This window comes from Vulpes lagopus, chromosome 2 (assembly GCF_018345385.1).
Source record: "Vulpes lagopus strain Blue_001 chromosome 2, ASM1834538v1, whole genome shotgun sequence".
Taxonomy (NCBI): Eukaryota; Metazoa; Chordata; class Mammalia; order Carnivora; family Canidae; genus Vulpes; species Vulpes lagopus.
This window is the reverse complement of record NC_054825.1, coordinates 28,712,645-28,733,447: the sequence shown is the minus strand read 5'-3', so window position 1 is coordinate 28,733,447 and position 20,803 is coordinate 28,712,645. Positions and strand designations below refer to the sequence as shown.

At 39.2% G+C, this 20,803-nt stretch overlaps 1 protein-coding gene across 1 annotated transcript in view; it reads left to right on the top strand.

Annotated features, from left to right (window-relative positions):
• The window catches only part of ENTPD7 (ectonucleoside triphosphate diphosphohydrolase 7), a 41,654-nt gene that overhangs the window by 15,880 nt on the left and 4,971 nt on the right, over positions 1-20,803 (top strand). The window contains exons 5-12 of the mRNA XM_041745494.1: positions 244-394; positions 4,545-4,648; positions 6,732-6,788; positions 9,359-9,492; positions 11,895-12,061; positions 14,141-14,465; positions 18,392-18,477; positions 20,051-20,212. Of these exons, the coding sequence (XP_041601428.1) occupies positions 244-394; positions 4,545-4,648; positions 6,732-6,788; positions 9,359-9,492; positions 11,895-12,061; positions 14,141-14,465; positions 18,392-18,477; positions 20,051-20,212 (1,186 nt within the window). The remainder of the gene's footprint in view (positions 1-243; positions 395-4,544; positions 4,649-6,731; positions 6,789-9,358; positions 9,493-11,894; positions 12,062-14,140; positions 14,466-18,391; positions 18,478-20,050; positions 20,213-20,803) is intronic.

Sequence of the window (20,803 nt, the reverse complement as noted above, 5' to 3'; positions counted from 1 at the left end):
CAGAATATATTTTGTTGGCAGTCTCTTTTTATCTGATTACAGGCATGAGAGAGGAGAGAAGAAAAGAGGGAGAAAGAAAGCTACTCTTTTTTCCTTGGGATTCTGGATCACAGGAAGGATATCTCATTCATTGCTGCTCCCATTCTCATAAATAACTGTTTAGGACCTTAAGCAGAACTTTATGGAGTATCAGACTTCTGAGTCAGTGTGATCTGTTTTTTAAAGTACTTTTCCTTACTTAAGGAATCTCTGCAATGTCAGACACCCCAGAACATGCCAGTGATTACCTTCGTCCTCTGCTGAGCTTTGCTGCTGCTCATGTGCCTGTGAAGAAGCACAAGGAGACACCCCTTTACATCCTATGCACAGCAGGCATGAGGCTTCTCCCTGAGAGGTGAGATGCAGGGTCTAAAAACACAGGAAAATGGGTGGCACAAGAGTTGCAAGCCTGATTCTATGCATTGTTCTCTGTAGCTCCCTGGTCTGAAGATGGGATGTGGGTATACCACACAGAGTAGGCAGATACACTAAAAGACTTCTTGCTCAAAATAGAGCAGAGCCACCCCTGCATGTAATTACTTCATAATCCTTTGTTCAAAGCTTCATGTCAGTTGCTTCTCTAGGATTAATATCTGTATGAGTGGCTGTAATGATCCTCAGTTTTGATGGAGAAGCAATGGCAATGTTGATAATTTTGGATCACTAGATGGGGAGCATAGTTACAGAAGGGTCGTAGGAGGTTCACCTGACTAGGTACCTGGATGCTAATAGGAAGGGCTCTGACTGCCTGGCTCCCTGGTGATAGTTGGTGCTGCTTGCAAAGCTCAGTCTCCATTGCTCTAGACCAGTTTTTTCAACCCCAGCCAGTCAAATCTTTTCCACCAGACCTTGGTAGTGTAATCCAGTATGTTGCCACCTGATCCCTCTTGCTTCTCTGGAAGAAGAGGAGGAGGAGAAAGGGGTAGTGGCTATACTTAGGTCAGACCCCTTCAATACCTCCCTGACCCTTCCACATTTATTATGGTCATGGGGTGGGAGTAAACTCCCTTAACCTTAGAAATCATCCATCTGCAATGTTCAAATCCCATAAGCATCAGGTATTTTTTATTAGCTTAAATATTTTTTCTTGGTGAATAACAGTTCCCTTTTCCAGAAAGTTTTATTTTGTATTCTTGGCCAGCAACAATAAAAACCTCAGCCATGCATGTAGGGGTTCATGCTGCTTATGCTAGATGTGCCAGATAACATAACATTGGCCCACAGTTCTTTCAGTGGACTTCTTTCCTGCTGTTTAGATATGAGGTTGCTGGTTTACTATCTGGTTTACTGTTGAGAAGGAGATTATTTTGTATAGCCATTTGTGGAAATGAGAGACCTTTTAGCTCCTTATTTTTCCATAAATCTTGGCCTTTAAAAATTTTTGTTTTGTTTTTATTTTTAAAAACAAATTTTAAAATATTATAGCTGCATTAAAGGAAATATTAAAAGTAAAAAAAAACAAAAACAGAAACTTGTATTCCTACTACCCCATCAAAATGTTTCATTTCATCACATTCCCTTCTCTCTGTACATCTATATGTAGTTCTACAAAGTTGTAACCATACTATGCATGCAATTTAGGATTTTTGGTTTTGACATAAGTAATATTCACATAGTTCAAAATTTAGAAATCCTGGCAAGATATGGGTGACACTCAGGTCTGTGAGTGATCTGCAGTGAACACCAAGGAAGGAGGAGGATGGCCAGAGAAAAAGCTGATTCAGAAGTCAAAAAGGCAGAGCTAACAAGGAAGGTGATGGTTTGGCCACATTTTGTGGGTCTGGAGCAAAAGAGGATTGTCTCGTCTCCTGATGCCATTCAGCACTGACTCTGTCAAAAAAGTTTCCATCCAGACAAAACCCACTATGTAGCTCTATTCCATTTGTCTAAGATGTTCACTGTCTGCATGGAAGCTCTGAATATTAATATTTATTTATCTTAAGGATTGGTGAAGATCTTGCTTTTTTTTTTTTAAAGTTTCTTTTTTTAAATTTTTATTTATTTATGATAGTCACACACAGAGAGAGAGAGAGGCAGAGACACAGGCAGAGGGAGAAGCAGACTCCATGCACCGGGAGCCCGACGTGGGATTCAATCCCGGGTCTCCAGGATCGCGCCCTGGGCCAAAGGCAGGTGCTAAACCGCTGTGCCACCCAGGGATCCCCCCCCACTTTTTTTTTTTTTAAGATTTTATTTATTTATTCATGAGAGACAGAGAGAGAAAGGCAGAAACACAGGCAGAGGGAGAAGCAGGCTCCATGCAGGGAGCCCGACGTGGGCCTTGATCCCAGGTCTCCAGGATCACACCCCGGGCTGCAGGCGGCGCTAAACCGCTGTGCCACCGGGGCTGCCCAAGAGCTTGCCTTTTAACTTGTCTTCTGATAATCTCCTCTAATAATGCCTGGATCTATGAAATCATTGCTACCTCTTGAGGCAGCCGTAGTTGTTGACATAAATGTAACCACCACTGTAAGAACCTGTTTTGTAAAATTAATGCTTTACTAATTTATTAGCATTTGTGAGCAATATTCAGAATGGGTTCAAATCACCTGGACTATATTTTGAAATATGTTAGCACTAGGTTTTCTTTCTTTTCCAAAGCCTGAACTAGCAATTTGTTTTACCCCATTTTCATTTTATAATGGAACTATCCTTAAAAATTACAAAGATAGTAAAGCTGATATTTAAGAGAAAAGAAAAACTTTCGGGATGCCTGGGTGGCTTAGTGGTTGAGTGTCTGCCTTTGGCTCAGGGTGTGATCCCAGAGTTCTGGGATCAAGTTCCACATTGGGCTCCCTGCCAGGGGCCTGCTTTTCCCTCTGCCTATGTCTCTGCCTCTCTCTGTATCTCTCATGAATGAATAAATAAAATCTTTAAAAGAAAAAAAAGAAAAGAAAAGAAAAACTTTTGTTATGGGGAAATTTCAAACCTCAAAAAAAAAATAGAACAGCATAATGAAACCTTATTTTCTTACCACTCAGCTTCAACAATTACCAACATTTTGCCACTGAAGTTTTTTTTTAAAGTTTTTTTTAAATAAACAATAATTGAATTTTAGAGAACAAAAGTTCTATTCTGTGCATACATGAATAATTTTTTTATTATTTAATATGAATTGGGATCATATGTGTGTTGTTTAGAACCTTTTAGAACTCAAAATATATCAGACATCTTTTCACGTCAATATGTATGGATATAAATCGACCTCATGTCTTTTAACATCTGTCTAGTATCCCATGGTATGGGTACACCACAGATTATTTAACCAATACCTAATGATATGCATTTAGGTTATTTTCACTTTTTCATTGTTATAAATAATGCTGCAGTGTTCTCTTCTTTTTGTATTCTTATCTGACAATTTCCTTGAAATAAATTTCTAAAAGTGTAATAGCTGGTCAAAGGTTAAAGACATTAAAAATTTGGATACATAGTCCTGGGTTGATCTTAGAAAGTCATACGAGTAATTTATATTCCAAGCAGCAGTGTATGTTGACACCTATTCTCCTGTATCATCACCAATACCAGCAAGTCCTCTTCTTGAAACATACCCATAGGGAGGGCAAAACAGTCCCTCTCATTCCACATGTAAAATTCTTACTGTAAGAATTTAAAACATGTAACAGTGATCTTTTTTGGAAACCATATTTGATAGTATATTGGGAAACTATTACTTTAAATATATTCTTCACGTTTAAGTGTTAACATTCTCTACTAAGTTGTGCCAACCACTATGTGAGCCAATGTAATATTTTTGTAATGAATAATTTTAAAAATCCAAGATAATTGCTCTTATTTTTAACCATTTTCTCTAAATTCATATTATTACTTCTAGCTTTGTGACTTTGCTTTTCTTTAACAGCACTGTAACACAAAACTTTAGAGGAGAAAACAACCCTGGATACTAAGACTCAAACTTTGTCCCAAATTGTTACAACCTTTAGATTTTGATCCTGATCTGGGTTTTTCAAGAAATATTTTTATAAAGAAAAAAACCCCAGCCCTCAAAATGTTCATTGTTGACTTGTGTAAAGGATTATTAAAAACTTGTGTACCTAACAGTGCTCGTCATGTGGTAACGTGAGGCCTTGTTTCTGTGTTGAGTAAGAGCTGAGGATGAGATTGTGTTCCTCAGTCGAACAGCTTCTGTTCACAGCAGCTAGGGATCATGTAATTATGAAACCATGCTTCCTGCCACTTAAACATATTCAGCCTGTGAGAGGCACAGAACCATAGTCTCATCCTTTAGCACTATTTGAATGGTAAAATTATATAAAGGAAAATTATTACTAGTACCATATTACCTTTTATGTAGGAGGATGTACCTTGAATGCAATTTAAACCTTTGAAATCAAAAGAGCTACCAAAAGAAGCAGGACTCAACTTGGTGGATGGGCTATGTGAGCAGTGAGTAGGTAACAAGTCTGAGTAGAAGGTCAAGTTGAAGCTAATTGTGAGAAGAGTGTTTAATGATTAACTTTTATGGTTTTTGTTTTTTCTTGCAGAAAGCAGTTGGCCATCTTGGCTGATCTAGTGAGAGATTTACCGCTGGAGTTTGACTTCCTCTTTTCCCAATCTCAGGCAGAAGTGATCTCTGGGAAGCAGGAAGGTACTGGGCCTTGAGGGATGTACTCTTTCAGCTCCAGCCAACTGTGGCATAGTCTCTCTGGTGGGGGTTAGGATTACTTTCTATATTTGATTTTTGTTTTTCTTCCAATAATTTTCTTCATTCTGCTGTATAGTTTTTTCGTTTTGTTTTGTTTTGATTATTTACATATTCTGCAATGGTATCTGTTTTAGAATGCTGCTTCTAGAGGGAAGGAGGTAGGGGGATGGGGTAACTGGGTGATGGACATTAAGGAGAGCACGTGATGTTATGAGCACTGGGTGTTACATAAGACTGATGGATCACTAAACTCTACCTCTGAAACCAATAATACTCTCTATGTTAATTGAATTTAAATTTAAAAAAATGGAAAAAAGAATGCTGCTTCTAAAAGTCATGTATATATTTGTTTGTAATTTTGTGCTAAGTACTATGTTTATAAGAATGTATTAGTATTTAGTGATTATTCCAAATGGATATTTGGTTAGCTAATTGGAGTTTTGAAAACATACATATTTCTCTGAGTTCTACTGAGTTTGCCAAATTCAAATGTAAAGCAAATTATTAGATAAGGGGGAAACTAGTTTTAGGGGATGATCAGGATGATCATTACTTACTTTTCTTTTGTTACAGCCTCTCCGTTTGTTGCATTTACTGTGCAGGACTGATGCTTACCTAAAAGCTTGTACTACTATTGGGTTTGAAGTTTGGGGGTGGAGTTGAATGTGTTCTCCTGTGGCCCAAATGTGGCCTGTATGACAAATTATGTTTCCATTTCTTGAAAAAGAAAAACCTGTGTATTCTAGTTGCAGTTCACATAAGGGAAAGGATTTACCCTTTTCAATTTCAGTATTGCATTTTTCAGTCCTAAAATTTACATTTGGTTCTTTTTTATATTCTCTTTCTTTGCTGAGACTGCCTATCTTTTAATTCATGCTAAGACTGCTCTTATTTCTTGATTATATAGCTGCTTTAATATCTCTGATAATTCTGACATCTGGTCCTTTCCCTTATGAGTTGAGATTTTCCTAGTTCTTTTTATGCTAAGTAATTTTATATTGTATCCTGGACATTTTGAATGTTACATTATGAGACTCTGGGTCTTTTTTCAAAAATAAGGAGAATATTGATTGATTGTTTTAGCAGGGAGTTGACCTGGTTAGGTTCATGCCTCAAGTTCTGACTTGCCTTCTGTTGGCTATAAAGATTCTATTATAGGCTTCAGTTTTCAAAGTCTTGGCACTGCTATTTGGATTTGCTCCATTTGTGTGTTACCCAGTGACCAATCTAGAACTGGGCATAGCCCATACAAATGGGTTGTCTAGCCAGTAGTTCAGTTCTTAGAACCTTTGGTATATTGTTTAGAGTGAGATCCGTTTATGTGTAGGTTGGCTGTGAGCCCTTCAGAGTTTTAGGTACCTTGTCCAACTTCTACCTCTACCCCTGAAGGATTGCCTGGGGTGGCAGAGAACAAAATAAAGGGGAAATAACCTAAGGGATTTTCCTCCATTCTTTCTGAGCCTTTAGAGCCCCTTTTAATGTTCCTTGGACCAGAAAGCAAGGTCTTGAAGTTCTTTCTCTCTACACCTGTATGTCCTTTTGTGTTTCAAGCTGCTTTTGAGTCTAGGCTAGGCAAAATCTAGGGGGAAAATGGGAAACTCACTACTGGTTTGGTGGTCCTTTAACTTCTGATCTCTGTCTCAGTATGCCCGTTATTATTTCCTTTCAGACATTTCACAGATTTGCTCCATATGGCCCATTCAAAGTTTACACTTCTTTTCAGTGGACAGACAGGATGGAGTGTGCTTATTCTATCTTGCCCAGAACCAGAACTTCAAGATTCATATTTTTTACCATGTGTTTTTACACATTAATCCCTAATCACTTGTAGGAAATTTAGACAATGCAAATCATTTTAAAGGGAAAAGCATCATAAGATACTTTCAATTCATACATTGAGTGTGTGGAATTAAATGCTCTCATCACCTTTTTCTAAGAAAAGGAGGAAAAGAGTGGCCCTGGAAAGAGGTGTAGACATGATTTAGCAATAGAGAATTAAATGAGGACTTTTATGTTTATTACTTAGGAGTTTACGCATGGATTGGAATCAACTTTGTTTTGGGAAGATTCGACCATGAGGATGGTAAGTAATGCATTTTACGACAGTTCTAAGCACTGAAGGTTTATGTTGTAACCCAACAGTAGAACCTAAGTACTACATTTGAGTTGTTTGAGTTGTTTGAGTCATTCTTTCTTCTTTCATTTTAAAAAACTCTATTAAGATATTTCATTTTCTAGTCCTAATTTGCCTTCTTTTATTTCTTTTTAGCTTCTTAATATGGAAAGTTGCAAACGTTTACAGAAGTACAGAATAAAATGAATCTTCATGAACCCATTACCCAGACTCAACACTGATTAGTGGTTGGCTAGTTTTGTGGCCCCACATTCCATACAACACAGGTTTTTTTCCTGTTGGATTTTTTAAAAAGATTTATTTATTCATTTTTAGAGAGAGAGAGAGTGAGAGCTAGAGAGTGAAAGTGGGGAGAGGGGCAGAGGGAGAGAATCTCAAGTAGACTTCCTGCTAAGCATGGACCCCAACCCCATGATCTCAGGACCCATGAGATCATGACCTGAGCTGAAACCAAGAGTCAGATGCTTAACCAACTGAACCACCCCTCTTACTGGATTTTTAAAAGAAAATCCAACATATCATTTTATCTTCATGTACTTCATGAAGGAGTTTCTCACCAATGAGGAGTTTCAAAACCAATGATATATCTGCAATGGCATTTTTATTTTTCTATTTTTATTTTTTTTTAAGATTTTATTTATTTATTCATGAGAGAGAGAGAGAGAGAGAGAGAGAGAGAGAGGCAGAGACATAGGCAGAGGGAGAAGCAGGCTCCATGCAGGGAGCCTGACATGGAACTCGATCCCAGGTCTCCAGGATCATGCCCTGGGCCCAAGGCAGTGCTAAACTGCTGAGCCACCTGGATTGCCCTGCAATGGCATTTTTAAACTTAAAGTTAACAATTTCTAATATCATGTAATATCCATCTACCCAGGTAAAGACTTACCTTATATCTCAAGAATATTTATTTGCAGTTGTCTTGTTAAAATTAGAATCTGAATGAGGATCACAAGTTATGTTTGACTGATCAGTTTCTTAATCTAAAACAATTAACTTACCCCCTCCCACCTCTTTTCCTCAAATTGTTCATTAAAAAATAAAAAACTAGGTCACTTGATAGAATAATTTTGACACATTCTTGATTTGGTTGACTGCACTTTTGTGAGGTCTTCAACATGCTTCTCATTCCTCCTTATGTCTTATAAATTGGAGATTAGATATAGAAATTTGATTAGACACAGATTCAATTCTTTTGACAAGAGTAAATCATAAATAAAGATTGGTGCTAAGCGTTTCTTACTACATTACATCAAGAGTTTTATAATGTCTGGTTGTCCCACTTTTAGTCATGTTAAGACTGGTCAGGTATTCAGGATTCAGGTATTGTTAGCCTGATCTAATCTATTATAAAAATTCCCCAGCCACTTTTCAGTTAATGGTTATAGTAGCCAGTTGTGATATTTTCTTAGATCCATTTTCATTAGAGGTTGCAAGATGGTGATTTTTCAAATTCCTTCAGCTCTTCTGCATTTAACAGCTTGGATTTTTATACAGGACCATTATATCACTGTTCTTTTTAGTGCTCAAATTATACCATCAGTGGCCAGTAGGAGCACCCTTAGGTTGACTCCTATACATTTTAACATCCCAATAATCTTTTATATTTCCCTTGCTTTTTGGCACACTAAAGTATTCCATGTTCATCTTGTATGTATTCTACCTTAGACTTAGCATCAGCCATTTTTTAAGGAGCCCTGACTTCTTTTACTGGAAAATGGCATTTAGAGACTCTGGATGCCAGGGGTGCTCATTGTTCCTGGATTATCCTTGCCTCTAGGCCCTTTCAGTGAATAGAGCTAGAAAATATGTATTTTTAGAAAGAGAAAAATAAATCATATTTCATAGTGATAGTTCCAGTTCGTATTTAAAATTATAAGATTGCTTAATATCTTTGATGTTTTCCTTACAGATTTTTTCTTTTATGCTATTTCTTTTTTTAAAATTTGTTTATATTGAAGTTTTATTTGCCAACATATAGTATAACACCCAGCGCTTATCCCAGCAAGTACCCTCCTCAGTGCCTGTCACCCAGCTACCCCAACCCCCCGCCCATCTCCCCTTCCACAACCCTTTGTTCGTTTCCCAGAGTTAGGAGTCTCATGATTTGTCTCCCTTTTCCCACTCAGTTCCCCTCCTTTCCCTTATAATCCTTTTCACTATTTCTTATATTTCTAAAGATATTAATATAAACATTTGCTTTGTTTCCTAATATATGCTTAATGGCTTAAAATAATAATACCAATAAAAGTATTTTCAATAAGACTACTACAATGCAGTTTAAGATATCTATTTGCTCTTATTGTCATTAAGATACATTCTATAAGGGATAGAGTAAAAATGCTGTGTTTTTAAGTTACTTGAAAGAATTCTCTATAATATATAGTTGATATAGTTAGATTAATTTATTTCCGTTTGCTCTTCATTTTTTAAGGGATTTCTGTTTGAGTTTTTTTTTTTCCTTTTTGATTTAATTTTGTTTTTTAATTAGTAGATCCTTTCTGTTCCCTTATCTATTTCAGAATCAGATGCCGAGGCTCCCCAGGAACTGGCAACAGGGCGCAGAAGAACAGTAGGGATACTGGATATGGGAGGAGCATCTCTTCAAATTGCTTATGAAGTTCCTACCTCAACCTCGGTCCTTCCTCCAAAGCAGGTATTTTACCTTTTAGGGAAATTCGGTTGCTAGAAATGCCAGTATTTGGGAAGGAAGGGCACTGTCTTTGAACTTAGACTGGCTTGCCTGGGTCCCAAATATTTGTTCATCTACTTGCTGGCTAATATTATCTTGGGTAGGTTACCTTTCTGAGCCTTAATTTCCTCATATATAAAAAGAGAATAATAATAGTATCTATTTCATACAGTTGGGAGGTTGAAATGATACCATGTATGTAAAGCACTTAACAAACTTCCTGGCATGTGATGGATGTTTAATATATTCTAGCAATTATAATTATACTCCCTATCTCCTAGGGCTGCCTGAAGATTAAACATGATAATACATATAAATCCAAGATGTTGTTTCCTTTCCCTGACTTATGATTCCATTCATTCTTGTGGTTCTAATATTCCTTACCTGACTAGAATGTAAGGAATGTATCTTGAAGTTTTATCATAGGAAAGAGAAATGCAGACAGTTTTTAAATACCTATTATGTGCAAAGAATAAGACCTACTGCCCCTCAAAGGTTATAATCTATCAATGAAGACCGCATGTGATAACAAGCAGACGATGACAGTGCTATCATTTGATCTAAACCAGGGTTTCTCATCATTGGCAGTATTGACATCTTGGGCTAGATCAATTTTGTTGTAGAGGGCTGTCCCATGCAAAATAGCTTCATCCCTGGCCTCTACCAGATGTCAGTAATGTCCCAGCCCTGCTCCATGAATGGGAATCATGCTGGCTTGTTACCTGGGTCTTGGATGATAGCAGGCTTTTGCATAATGGGGTGGAGAAGACCACCTGTGTGGAGGGAATGGTATGCACAAGGACACAAAAGAAACAGCAAAGAGCCCAAAATGTCCAGGGAATGGTGAATAGCCTGTTGTAGTGTAGGATTTTCCAGTGTTGTGTAGCTAAGTCTAGGAAGATAAGATGAAGTTAGATGGTGAGGAGTCTTGGGTGTCATGCTAGGGAATTTCACTTTTATATCTATAGATGGAGGAGAATCAACAAAAGTTTTTGAATAGTGCATACAGATGGGCCTCAGTTTCATCTGTGAAATAATTAAACTCTGAAGGTCCTTCCCAGCTCTGTATTATGTGGCTGTGATCTAAATGATTTTTTAGGAAAATAATTTTGGTGTCAGTAGGAGAAAGAAATGTAGGTCAGGGAACATTAGGTAAGAAGTAATAAGGGCTAAATGAGGAAATATAAGTGGAAACGGAATGGAGGGGACAGATTTCAGGGATATTTTGAAATAAAAAAAGCCATGTAGTATAGTGCTGTGGGTGGGGTGGAGAGGGATGGCCAGTGATACTGAGGTTCCTCCCTGGGTACTTGGTAGGGTAAGGAGCCCAGTTACTGAGAGAGACCTCATGGTAAAGTATGGATTGATGGTAAGCAAATCAGTATGGTCGAGGTGGTTTGGGTGAGAGTGATTTTCTGGTCTCTAGCCCAAGTCCTGCAACCAGTGGGCTCAGTTTTGAGTATGTTGAATTTGAAATATCTGAGGAACACATGTGTCTAAATACCCAGCAAGATTGTTGGAAATGTGATTTTGACAATCAGCAGGTGTCTGTGCAAGGTTGGAAATTTGGGGAACTAAGTTGTAAGACATTTTAGTCTATATTTGTTAGTATGTTGTTAGCAAGTAAACTGAAGTCATGGTTCCAGTAAGTGGTACTGATCCTTAAAGTCTTAAACAAATGACTTTTGTGTTTGTGCAGGTTTAGAAAGCAATGCTGGTATAGAAAGTATACTTGCAAGCAACAAATTAGATGTATTCATAGCTATATAATGGTCTTAAAGATGGATCTTAGTGCTTGATAGAGAAGAAAAAGAACAATGAGACATAACACAATAGCACTTTACAAAATATAAGTAATCAGGATGCCTGAGTGGCTCAGCGGTTGAATGTCTCCCTTTGGCTCAGTTCGTGATTCTGGGGTCCAGGGATTGGGTCCCATGTAGGGCTCCCTGCAAAGACCCTGCTTCTCCCTGATTGTGTCTATGTCTCTGCCTCTCTCTCTGTGTCTTTCATGAATAAATAAAATATTTTTTTTTCTGATGATAAAAATAGTACATTCTCATTTTGGAAAATTGGAAAATCAGGGAAGTATATGCAAGAAAATGACATCATCTGTTATAACGATTCTGCCTTTTAGAACTATATATAGTGTTGTAGTCCTTAATTTGGTATTTAGTCTCTGTACTGTTTGATGTAGGCTTGTTATTTTGTGTCTTTGTTGAAATAATGCTATGAAAATTAGAACGTTATAAGATACCTTCAAGAGTAGCTCCAGTGCACAGAGACTGGTGTAGTAGTGATGTCATAGCTTTATGTCAATCAGCCAAAACTAAAATTCCCTTTTTTCTCTTTACATTGTATTATAGGAAGAAGAAGCAAAGATCCTGCTGGCTGAATTCAACCTGGGCTGTGATGTGCAACATACTGAACATGTGTATAGGGTTTATGTCACGACCTTCCTGGGTTTTGGGGGCAACTTTGCCCGGCAGCGCTATGAAGACCTTGTGCTGAATGAAACTCTTACCAAAAATAGGTACTTTTTGGCCTGGACATCCATGCCTCTGAAACAGATGTTGTTGGGATGCAGATACTCATATCCTACTAAGATAGATAGGTCCTTGCTTCTTCCTCCTTCCTAACCACCCCTGTCAATGCAATAGTGTTGCTTAGAGACCCTCTGCTGGTAGGTCCACTTGATCTACATGAGGGTACATTCTCGTCTTTGCAGTTCAGACTCTAAAAAGTACAGCAGCTTGTTGGGACCTCTTATAGTGTCCTGTTTCAGAAATGGTATCATAGGGTAAGTAAGATTAAATTCTTTTTTGTTTTTTTAAGTTTTTGTTTTGTTTTGGTTTTTGTTTTTAATTTATTTGATAGAGAGAGCACAAGCAGGGGGAGTGGCAGCAGAGGGGGAGGGAGAAGCAAGCTCCTCGCTGCTAAGGGAGTTTTTATGAGTCTCAACTACGAAAAGTTCACAGTATTTTGGGAGAATCTTGTTATCCCAGATGATTAATGAATGCGTTAAAATCAGTGTGTTTGCATTGGGAAAATACTCTTACATCTGTACTCCTGTTGTTCAGGCTGTGGGCACTGCAGCATCTGAAGAACAGTTATGAGAGTTTCACATCAATTTTGTTAGCTGCTGTGCTTCTTTTCCCATTTCCTTCCTTTGTTGTTCTGCTACCCTTTTCTCTTTGTCTGCCATTTTCTGCCTCAGAACTTGCCAGACTGCATCATCATCCTCTCATGTATTGGTATTTTCTTGCCATGTACCCAAATTCCTAATTCAGAAGACTTATTCTTCATCTCATATAGCTGCTAATCTAGAGAAACCTGTGCTTTCTGGGATGTCAAAATGTAATGGTTCCTCCTCCTCCTCCTCCTCCTCTTCCTTCTTCTTCCTTCTTCTTCCTTCTTCTTCCTTCTCCCTCCTTCTTCCTCCTTCCTTCTTCCTCTTCTTCCTCTTCCTCTTCCTTCCCTCTCTCTCCTTCCTTCCCTCTCTCTTCTTCTTCCTTTCCTTTCTTCCTCTTCTTCTTCTTCCTTTTTTTTTTTTTAAGAGAGAGTGAGCAGGGGTTGGGTAGGAGTAGAGGGAGAGAGAGAATCTCAAGCAGGCTCCATGCTCAGTGCAGAGCCTGTTGCAGGGCTTGATTCTATGACCCTGAGATCATGACCTGAGCTGAAATCAACAGTCGGATGCTCAACCAACTGAGCCATCCAGGTGCCCCTGGTTCTTTCATCTTAATATTTTCTGAGGTGTTCTTTTTTAAATAGTTGATATCACATCCTTAAAATAGGTTCCAGTCATTTCAAAGCATTTTGTGGTGTTGCCACATTTCTACTCCACCCTTCAGTTTTTACCCTCATGGGGACTTCATCCCAGGAAGTCCTCTTCAACGTATGTGTCTTTAGGAACTGGTGAATAATAACCTGTGGTTGGCAACATTTGTGGTCTTCACTTAATGTCTATTCTTGGCCAGGTCTGTATTTCATCTCTTTAGGAATGGGAATATTGTTGCTGGGCACGTGCTGACTTGAAACAGCCAGAACCATGTGGTGGCCACAGTGGGGATGAAAATCTGCGCTGTCCCTCCCATCCCCAGGAAGGGGCAGGCATGTCTTCCCTCCTGTTGCCAGAAGTTGTCACTGAACCACTGACATGGTCCCCTCTTCAGGAGCTTCCCCTGGGCCTTCCCTCTTTACCTCCTCCCAGGTGTTTTGTTAAACATTAGAACTGTACTCAGTGTGGTGATATCTTGGTACTTTAAAGAGGCCAGTGGGAATGAAGACTAGATGGAGACAGCAGATTAACATTTCCAGTTTCACTCTACATTGGGCGATATACACGTGGACTAAAAGGTTGAACAAAAGTTGATCATTGCCATATCTCCCCCCCCCCCCTTTTCTTCTTTCTTTCAACTAAACTGGATTTGCTTAAGGTAAATGTTGATGCGTTATGACTACATGATAAAACTCCAGTCTTGTTTCTAGGGATGCCATGTAAAACAAGGTATCTGTGAAGTGCATTCTTGGGTCAGCTTCTTAAGCTAGGTGTTTCTTAGAAGAGGTTGAATACATTAGTGATGTGTTTTGTTTGTTTTTGTCATTGTGACAGGTTGCTGGGCCAAAAGACGGGTCTGAGTCCGGACAATCCATTTCTGGATCCCTGCCTGCCTGTGGGCCTCACAGATGTGGTAGAGAGGAACAGCCAGGTGCTACATGTGCGAGGAAAAGGAGACTGGGCATCTTGCGGGGCAATGCTTAGCCCCCTACTAGCTCGCTCCAATACCAGCCAGGCTTCGCTGAATGGCATCTACCAGTCGCCAATTGACTTCAACAACAGCGAGTTCTACGGTTTCTCTGAATTTTTTTACTGTACAGAGGATGTGTTACGCATCGGTGGCCGATATCATGGGCCAACATTTGCCAAAGCTGCTCAGGTAAATTGTTTATAATAAAGATACCTCATGCCAGCAGCCATTTATTGGATGTCTTTGTGCCAGATGCTGTGCAAAGAGCTTTGCATGCCTGATCTCACTGGATTCTTCACAGAGGCCCCATGAGCCCTCATTTTATAGATGAAAAAGTGGACTCAGAAGTTAAGGAAACTGCTGTGCCATACTGTCTTTAAATTCATTAAGCTTAGGTTTCCATGCACGTCCTGATCACCCAAATTATCACTCAAGTCCAAAATTGTTGTGTTAGCTAATGGTTTTTCCTCTAGTTTTCCCATAATCATGTTTAATGTTTGTGGCCAAGAGTGTCATCCCTAGATATTTTTCCCCTTACTGAGTATTCTCAATTGTATTGTGCTTTTGGAGATGATGTCTCACAGGTGGGCAAGTGTACTTTCATTTTCTTGGTTTGGGTTATTAGGAGGCCAGAATGGTGTATAGGGTCACTTGGAGTATTAGAAAGATGTTGGGAAAAGCAATGTGAATGGAAGTATTAAGACCAAAATACAGAAGAGATAAAAATTCATTTAGAGCATATATACAACATTAATAGCTTATGGGCTTAAATCATTAGTTACCTGAACAAGTAAAGTTTAGCTAGCTTTCTATACCTCCTCCTTTAAAAAAAAAAAAAGATTTATTTATTTGTTTTAGAGAGAGAGAGAGAGAGAGCAGGTAAGCAGAGGGAGGGGCAGAGAGAAAGGGAGCGTATAGCTCTTTTATTATTTTTTTAAAAGATTTTATTTATTTGAGGAAGAGTGCACATTTGCACATGAGTTGGGGGAGGTGTATAGGGGGAGGAAGAGGGAGAGAATATCAAGCAGACTCCACATTGAGCAGGGTGCCCAACTTGGGGCAGGATCCCACCACTAGAGATTATGACCTGAGCCGAAACCAGGAGTGGGATGCTCAGTGACAGCCACCCAGGCACCCCATCTCCTTCTTTAATATAGATGCATGTCTGAAGTTTTACCTATCTTTCTTTCTTTTCTTTTTTTTTTTTTTGCCTATCTTTCTGATCTCTTCTTTTAGCAGAGAAACTTATGGGAAGAATCTGTCCTTTCTTAAAATTTTAAATTCTTTATGCTTTGTTGCAGTTCTCTAGGGTTCTCTGGATAGAAGACTTGCAATTTTATATCTATGGGGTGCTTGGGTAGCATAGTTAAGTGTCCAACTCTTGGTTTTGGCTCACGTCCTGATCTCAGCCCTGAGTGGGAATCTGTGCTCAGCACGAGTCATGAGATTCTCTTTCCCTCTCCCTCCATCCCTCCTACTTGTGTGTTCACTCTCTCTCTGAAATAAATAAATAAATCTTAAAAAAAGAATGTATCTGTATTATGTGTACTATTCTGTTCCCTAAAGGCAGTCCCTAAGAAATACTGAGGGGGGTGCCTGGGTAGCTCGGTTAAGCATCTGCACTTAAGCATCTGCTTTCGGCTCAGGGGCTAGGATCCTGGGATTGAGCCCTGCAACAGGCTCCCTGCTTATCAAGAGGTCTGCTTGTCTCTCACCCTCTGACCTTCCCCCAGCCCCATTTGTACTCTCTCTCTCTCTCTCTCAAGTAAATAAATAAAATCTAGAAAAAAAAAACGGGAAAAAGAAAAGAAAGAAAAAGATTGAGGAACCTGGTTATATTTGTTCTTTCTTCTCCAGCATCCAGGAATACACTCATATTCCAGCATCTAGGTCTCCCTAACTGTCCACAGCCTACATCTTTCTCTCATTTTAAAGCTTCTTCTCATTCTATTCCCTTGAACATCAATGGGCTCAAGTTATTGCTTCCCCCAAGTTTCTAGTGGCTTAATATGTTCTCTTTCCCAAGTAAAAGATAATTTTGTTCTCTCTCTTTTTTTTTTTACTTTGACTCAACTGTTACTTTTCCAGTTATACCTTCATTAGCAACCAAATCCAAAACTGCAGTCCTTCCCAATTTACCTGTTTCCCTCCCCTAATTCAAGGCAGAGAGAAAGGAGCGTATAGCTCTTTTATTATTTTTTTAAAAGATTTTATTTATTTGAGGAAGAGTGCACATTTGCACATGAGTTGGGGGAGGTGTATAGGGGGAGGAAGAGGGAGAGAATATCAAGCAGACTCCACATTGAGCAGGGTGCCCAACTTGGGGCAGGATCCCACCACTAGAGATTATGACCTGAGCCGAAACCAGGAGTGGGATGCTCAGTGACAGCCACCCAGGCACCCCATCTCCTTCTTTAATATAGATGCATGTCTGAAGTTTTACCTATCTTTCTTTCTTTTCTTTTTTTTTTTTTTTTGCCTATCTTTCTGATCTCTTCTTTTAGCAGAGAAACTTATGGGAAGAATCTGTCCTTTCTTAAAATTTTAAATTCTTTATGCTTTGTTGCAGTTCTCTAGGGTTCTCTGGATAGAAGACTTGCAATTTTATATCTATGGGGTGCTTGGGTAGCATAGTTAAGTGTCCAACTCTTGGTTTTGGCTCACGTCCTGATCTCAGCCCTGAGTGGGAATCTGTGCTCAGCACGAGTCATGAGATTCTCTTTCCCTCTCCCTCCATCCCTCCTACTTGTGTGTTCACTCTCTCTCTGAAATAAATAAATAAATCTTAAAAAAAGAATGTATCTGTATTATGTGTACTATTCTGTTCCCTAAAGGCAGTCCCTAAGAAATACTGAGGGGGGTGCCTGGGTAGCTCGGTTAAGCATCTGCACTTAAGCATCTGCTTTCGGCTCAGGGGCTAGGATCCTGGGATTGAGCCCTGCAACAGGCTCCCTGCTTATCAAGAGGTCTGCTTGTCTCTCACCCTCTGACCTTCCCCCAGCCCCATTTGTACTCTCTCTCTCTCTCTCTCAAGTAAATAAATAAAATCTAGAAAAAAAAAACGGGAAAAAGAAAAGAAAGAAAAAGAAAGATTGAGGAAAACCTGGTTTATATTTGTTCTTTCTTCTCCAGCATCCAGGAATACACTCATATTCCAGCATCTAGGTCTCCCTAACTGTCCACAGCCTACATCTTTCTCTCATTTTAAAGCTTCTTCTCATTCTATTCCCTTGAACATCAATGGGCTCAAGTTATTGCTTCCCCCAAGTTTCTAGTGGCTTAATATGTTCTCTTTCCCAAGTAAAAGATAATTTTGTTCTCTCTCTTTTTTTTTTTACTTTGACTCAACTGTTACTTTTCCAGTTATACCTTCATTAGCAACCAAATCCAAAACTGCAGTCCTTCCCAATTTACCTGTTTCCCTCCCCTAATTCAATTTTCCTGTGAGCATTTATGTCATCTAACACACTCTATGTATGTGTATATGTATGTATTTATGTATGTACATGTATGTACACGTGCATGTATATGTATCTGGTTATTGTCTGTCTCACCACGAGAATGTGAGCTTCATGAGGGCAGAAAGTTTGGTCTGTTTTGTTCACTGCTAGATCTCCCTGGCACCTAGAGTGGTACCTGGCACAAAGCAGACATTCAGGAAATGCTAGTTTACTGATCAAACCAAAAGGAATGATTCCTCTAGGGAGAACGACAATATGGAGACTAGCCAGTAGTAGAAGTTTGACCACTCTGTACCATCTGCGTTACCTGCTCATGTTAGTCTTACATAGAGCAGAATGAGGCTCCCTTTGGCTTTGGTGTTGCTATTCCTGGTTCTAACCTTATCTCCGTCTGAAGCCAAAGAGGCTCAGGAGCCATACTAGGCTGGCTTTGTATTGGACTTGAGTTGATGGGAATAAAAAGGAGACCCTTAGCAGCCTGGATTTTGGCACTTGGTTGCAGAGTGTCCAGTGAATGAATATGGCGCTCCCATTTTCCTTTGTCAACTAGTAGCCCCACAAGTTAACTTTAGACAGGGAGCAGCTGTGATAGTAGGGAAGTTACAGAGTTTGGCTTTCATTTTGTGTTGCACCATTTCTGTGCAATTGTTCCAGGATTACTGTGGCATGGCTTGGCCAGTACTAACTCAGAGATTCAAGAATGGCCTCTTTTCATCACATGCAGATGAGCATCGACTCAAGTAAGTGACTTCCTTTTCTCCCCTGGATGTGGCCTGAAAACGTAGATGGCAGATTATAATGAGGGAGAGAGCGCAAGTAAGAGTACAGGTGGGATCTTATATTGAAAGAGAATTTGATTATTTTAGATTTTGGCTTTCTGAGCAATAGGGGCCAAAATAGCAAGCCTAGTTTAACAAAGCCAAGGAAAACCAGAGTTACCAAAAGATATGAGTGGCTTGAAATCAAAAGTGGTGGGCTTTCTTAATTAAAATATAGAACATGCAAAAAAGTAGAAAGAAAAGTAACACAAACCTCACCCAAGCTTCAGCAGATGCCAATATTTTGCCAGTTTGGTTCATTAGTCCTCCCATTTTTGTAAACATTTGTAAAATATTTTATTTTTTTTTAAATGATTTTATTTATTTATTCATGAGAGACACACAGAAAGAGAGAGGCAGAGACACAGGCAGAGGGAGAAGCAGGCTCCATGCAGGGAGCCTGATGTGGGACTTGATCCCAGGACTCCAGGATCACACCCGGGGCCGAAGGCAGGTGCTAAACTGCTGAGCCACCCAGGGATCCCCATTTGTAAAATATTTTAAACATAAAAATAAAACAGTATCGTGAGCTCCCGTGTACCTGTTACTCTGCTTCTCTACCAATGGTTATCAATTTCTGCCCAATCTTGTTGCATTGATTTTCCCACCCTTCTATTCCCCTCCTACTGCAGCTGGGTTATTTTGAAGCAAATCCCAGACATCATGTACATACACTTGTAGGTATCTCAGCAGGGTCCTAGAAGATAAGGACTCAAGTAAAGAAAAAGGGGGCACCTGGTGGCTTAGTTGGTTAAGCAGCTCTTGATTTTGGCTCAGGTCATGATCTCAGGGTTGTGAGATTGAGCCCCACATCGGGCTCTGCGCTGGGCATGGACCCTGCTTGAGATTCTCTTCCTTTCCATCTGCCTCTACCCCTGCCCTCTTAAAAAAAAAGAAAAAGAAAACACGGTCACAATATCATTACTGCATGAAGGTGTTCTTCACTTTTGTGGTAAACATCAAGATAAAGTAGGCTCAGGTTTGGCTCCACCTAGAGGGGAGGAAGGTGAAGTGTAAAGAGAAATGTTGACCTCCAGTGGGAATATAATAGACAAGGGAGGGAGGGCACATTGTCTATGACCATCTTCCTACTCCCAGTTCACCAGATGAATCAGAAAGTGAAGAACGTGTGAGAATTTAGCAAATTTTGTGTGCTGACACGTTTCATGAAGGACATTCCAGAATTATGAGGCAACTGAGGAGATAGATCCTAATGGTCATCTGGGTCAATACTGCCTTAATGAGAACATTTGTGCATTCTCACAATTGTAAAGTTTCCTTTCCCTCTCCATCTTGGTGACCAATAATACTACTGTAAATTTATGTGGGTTTTTTTTTGCGGTTCACAGGGTATTAATATGTTGAAGTACTATGTAAATTTAAGTCATAAACTGCATTTATTACGTTGGTATATCAAAAAAAATAGAAAAAATTAGCATTAGAATTCTCTTTTTTTCCTTCTTCTTCTTTAAAAAAATATTATTTTATCACACAGATATCAGTGTTTTAAATCGGCTTGGATGTACCAAGTCCTGCATGAAGGATTCCACTTTCCCTATGACTACCCACACCTGCAGACAGCCCAGCTGGTATATGACCGAGAGGTTCAGTGGACACTGGGAGCCATTCTGTATAAAACACGATTCTTACCACTCAGGTAAAGTGGACTGAACTGGCATCTTGAGATCAGAGGATGTAGGTTGGTGTCTCAGAATAGGTTTCTTAAGTGACCTCTCTCCGTCAACAAAGCATCCAAACTAAGTCCCTTTATTACTACCTCATGAAATATTATTTCTACCCAGGCATGTTAAAACAGAAAGAAGGCTTGAGAATTTAATCAGGAGTCTGTTCTTTAGCTTTGCAATTTCAGGAATTCAGTTTTATTTGTTCACCCATAATAAATCAGTCTTTACTTAACCAGTTCTAAGATACTGAGTGATAAACTAAAATGTCATTCTTAGGTTACTGTAGAAAGCATCTGACTAGAGAAATGGGATAGGCTGTGTTATAGTCATTCTAGAGATCATATAATTGATTTAGAAGGCTTTTTGGGGGGCAGAATTAGAACAAAGCACATGAAATGCACTTAGGGGGGTATCGTCATCAAGCTGTGATAGCCTGATGTCTTGCTCTATGGACCATAAGATAGTTGGAATAATTTTTAGGTTCTTTCTACCCTGGATTATTTCAGATAAACTAAAACGAATTTTTAATCTTTGCTGCCTGTTTCCATAAACTCAGAAGACAG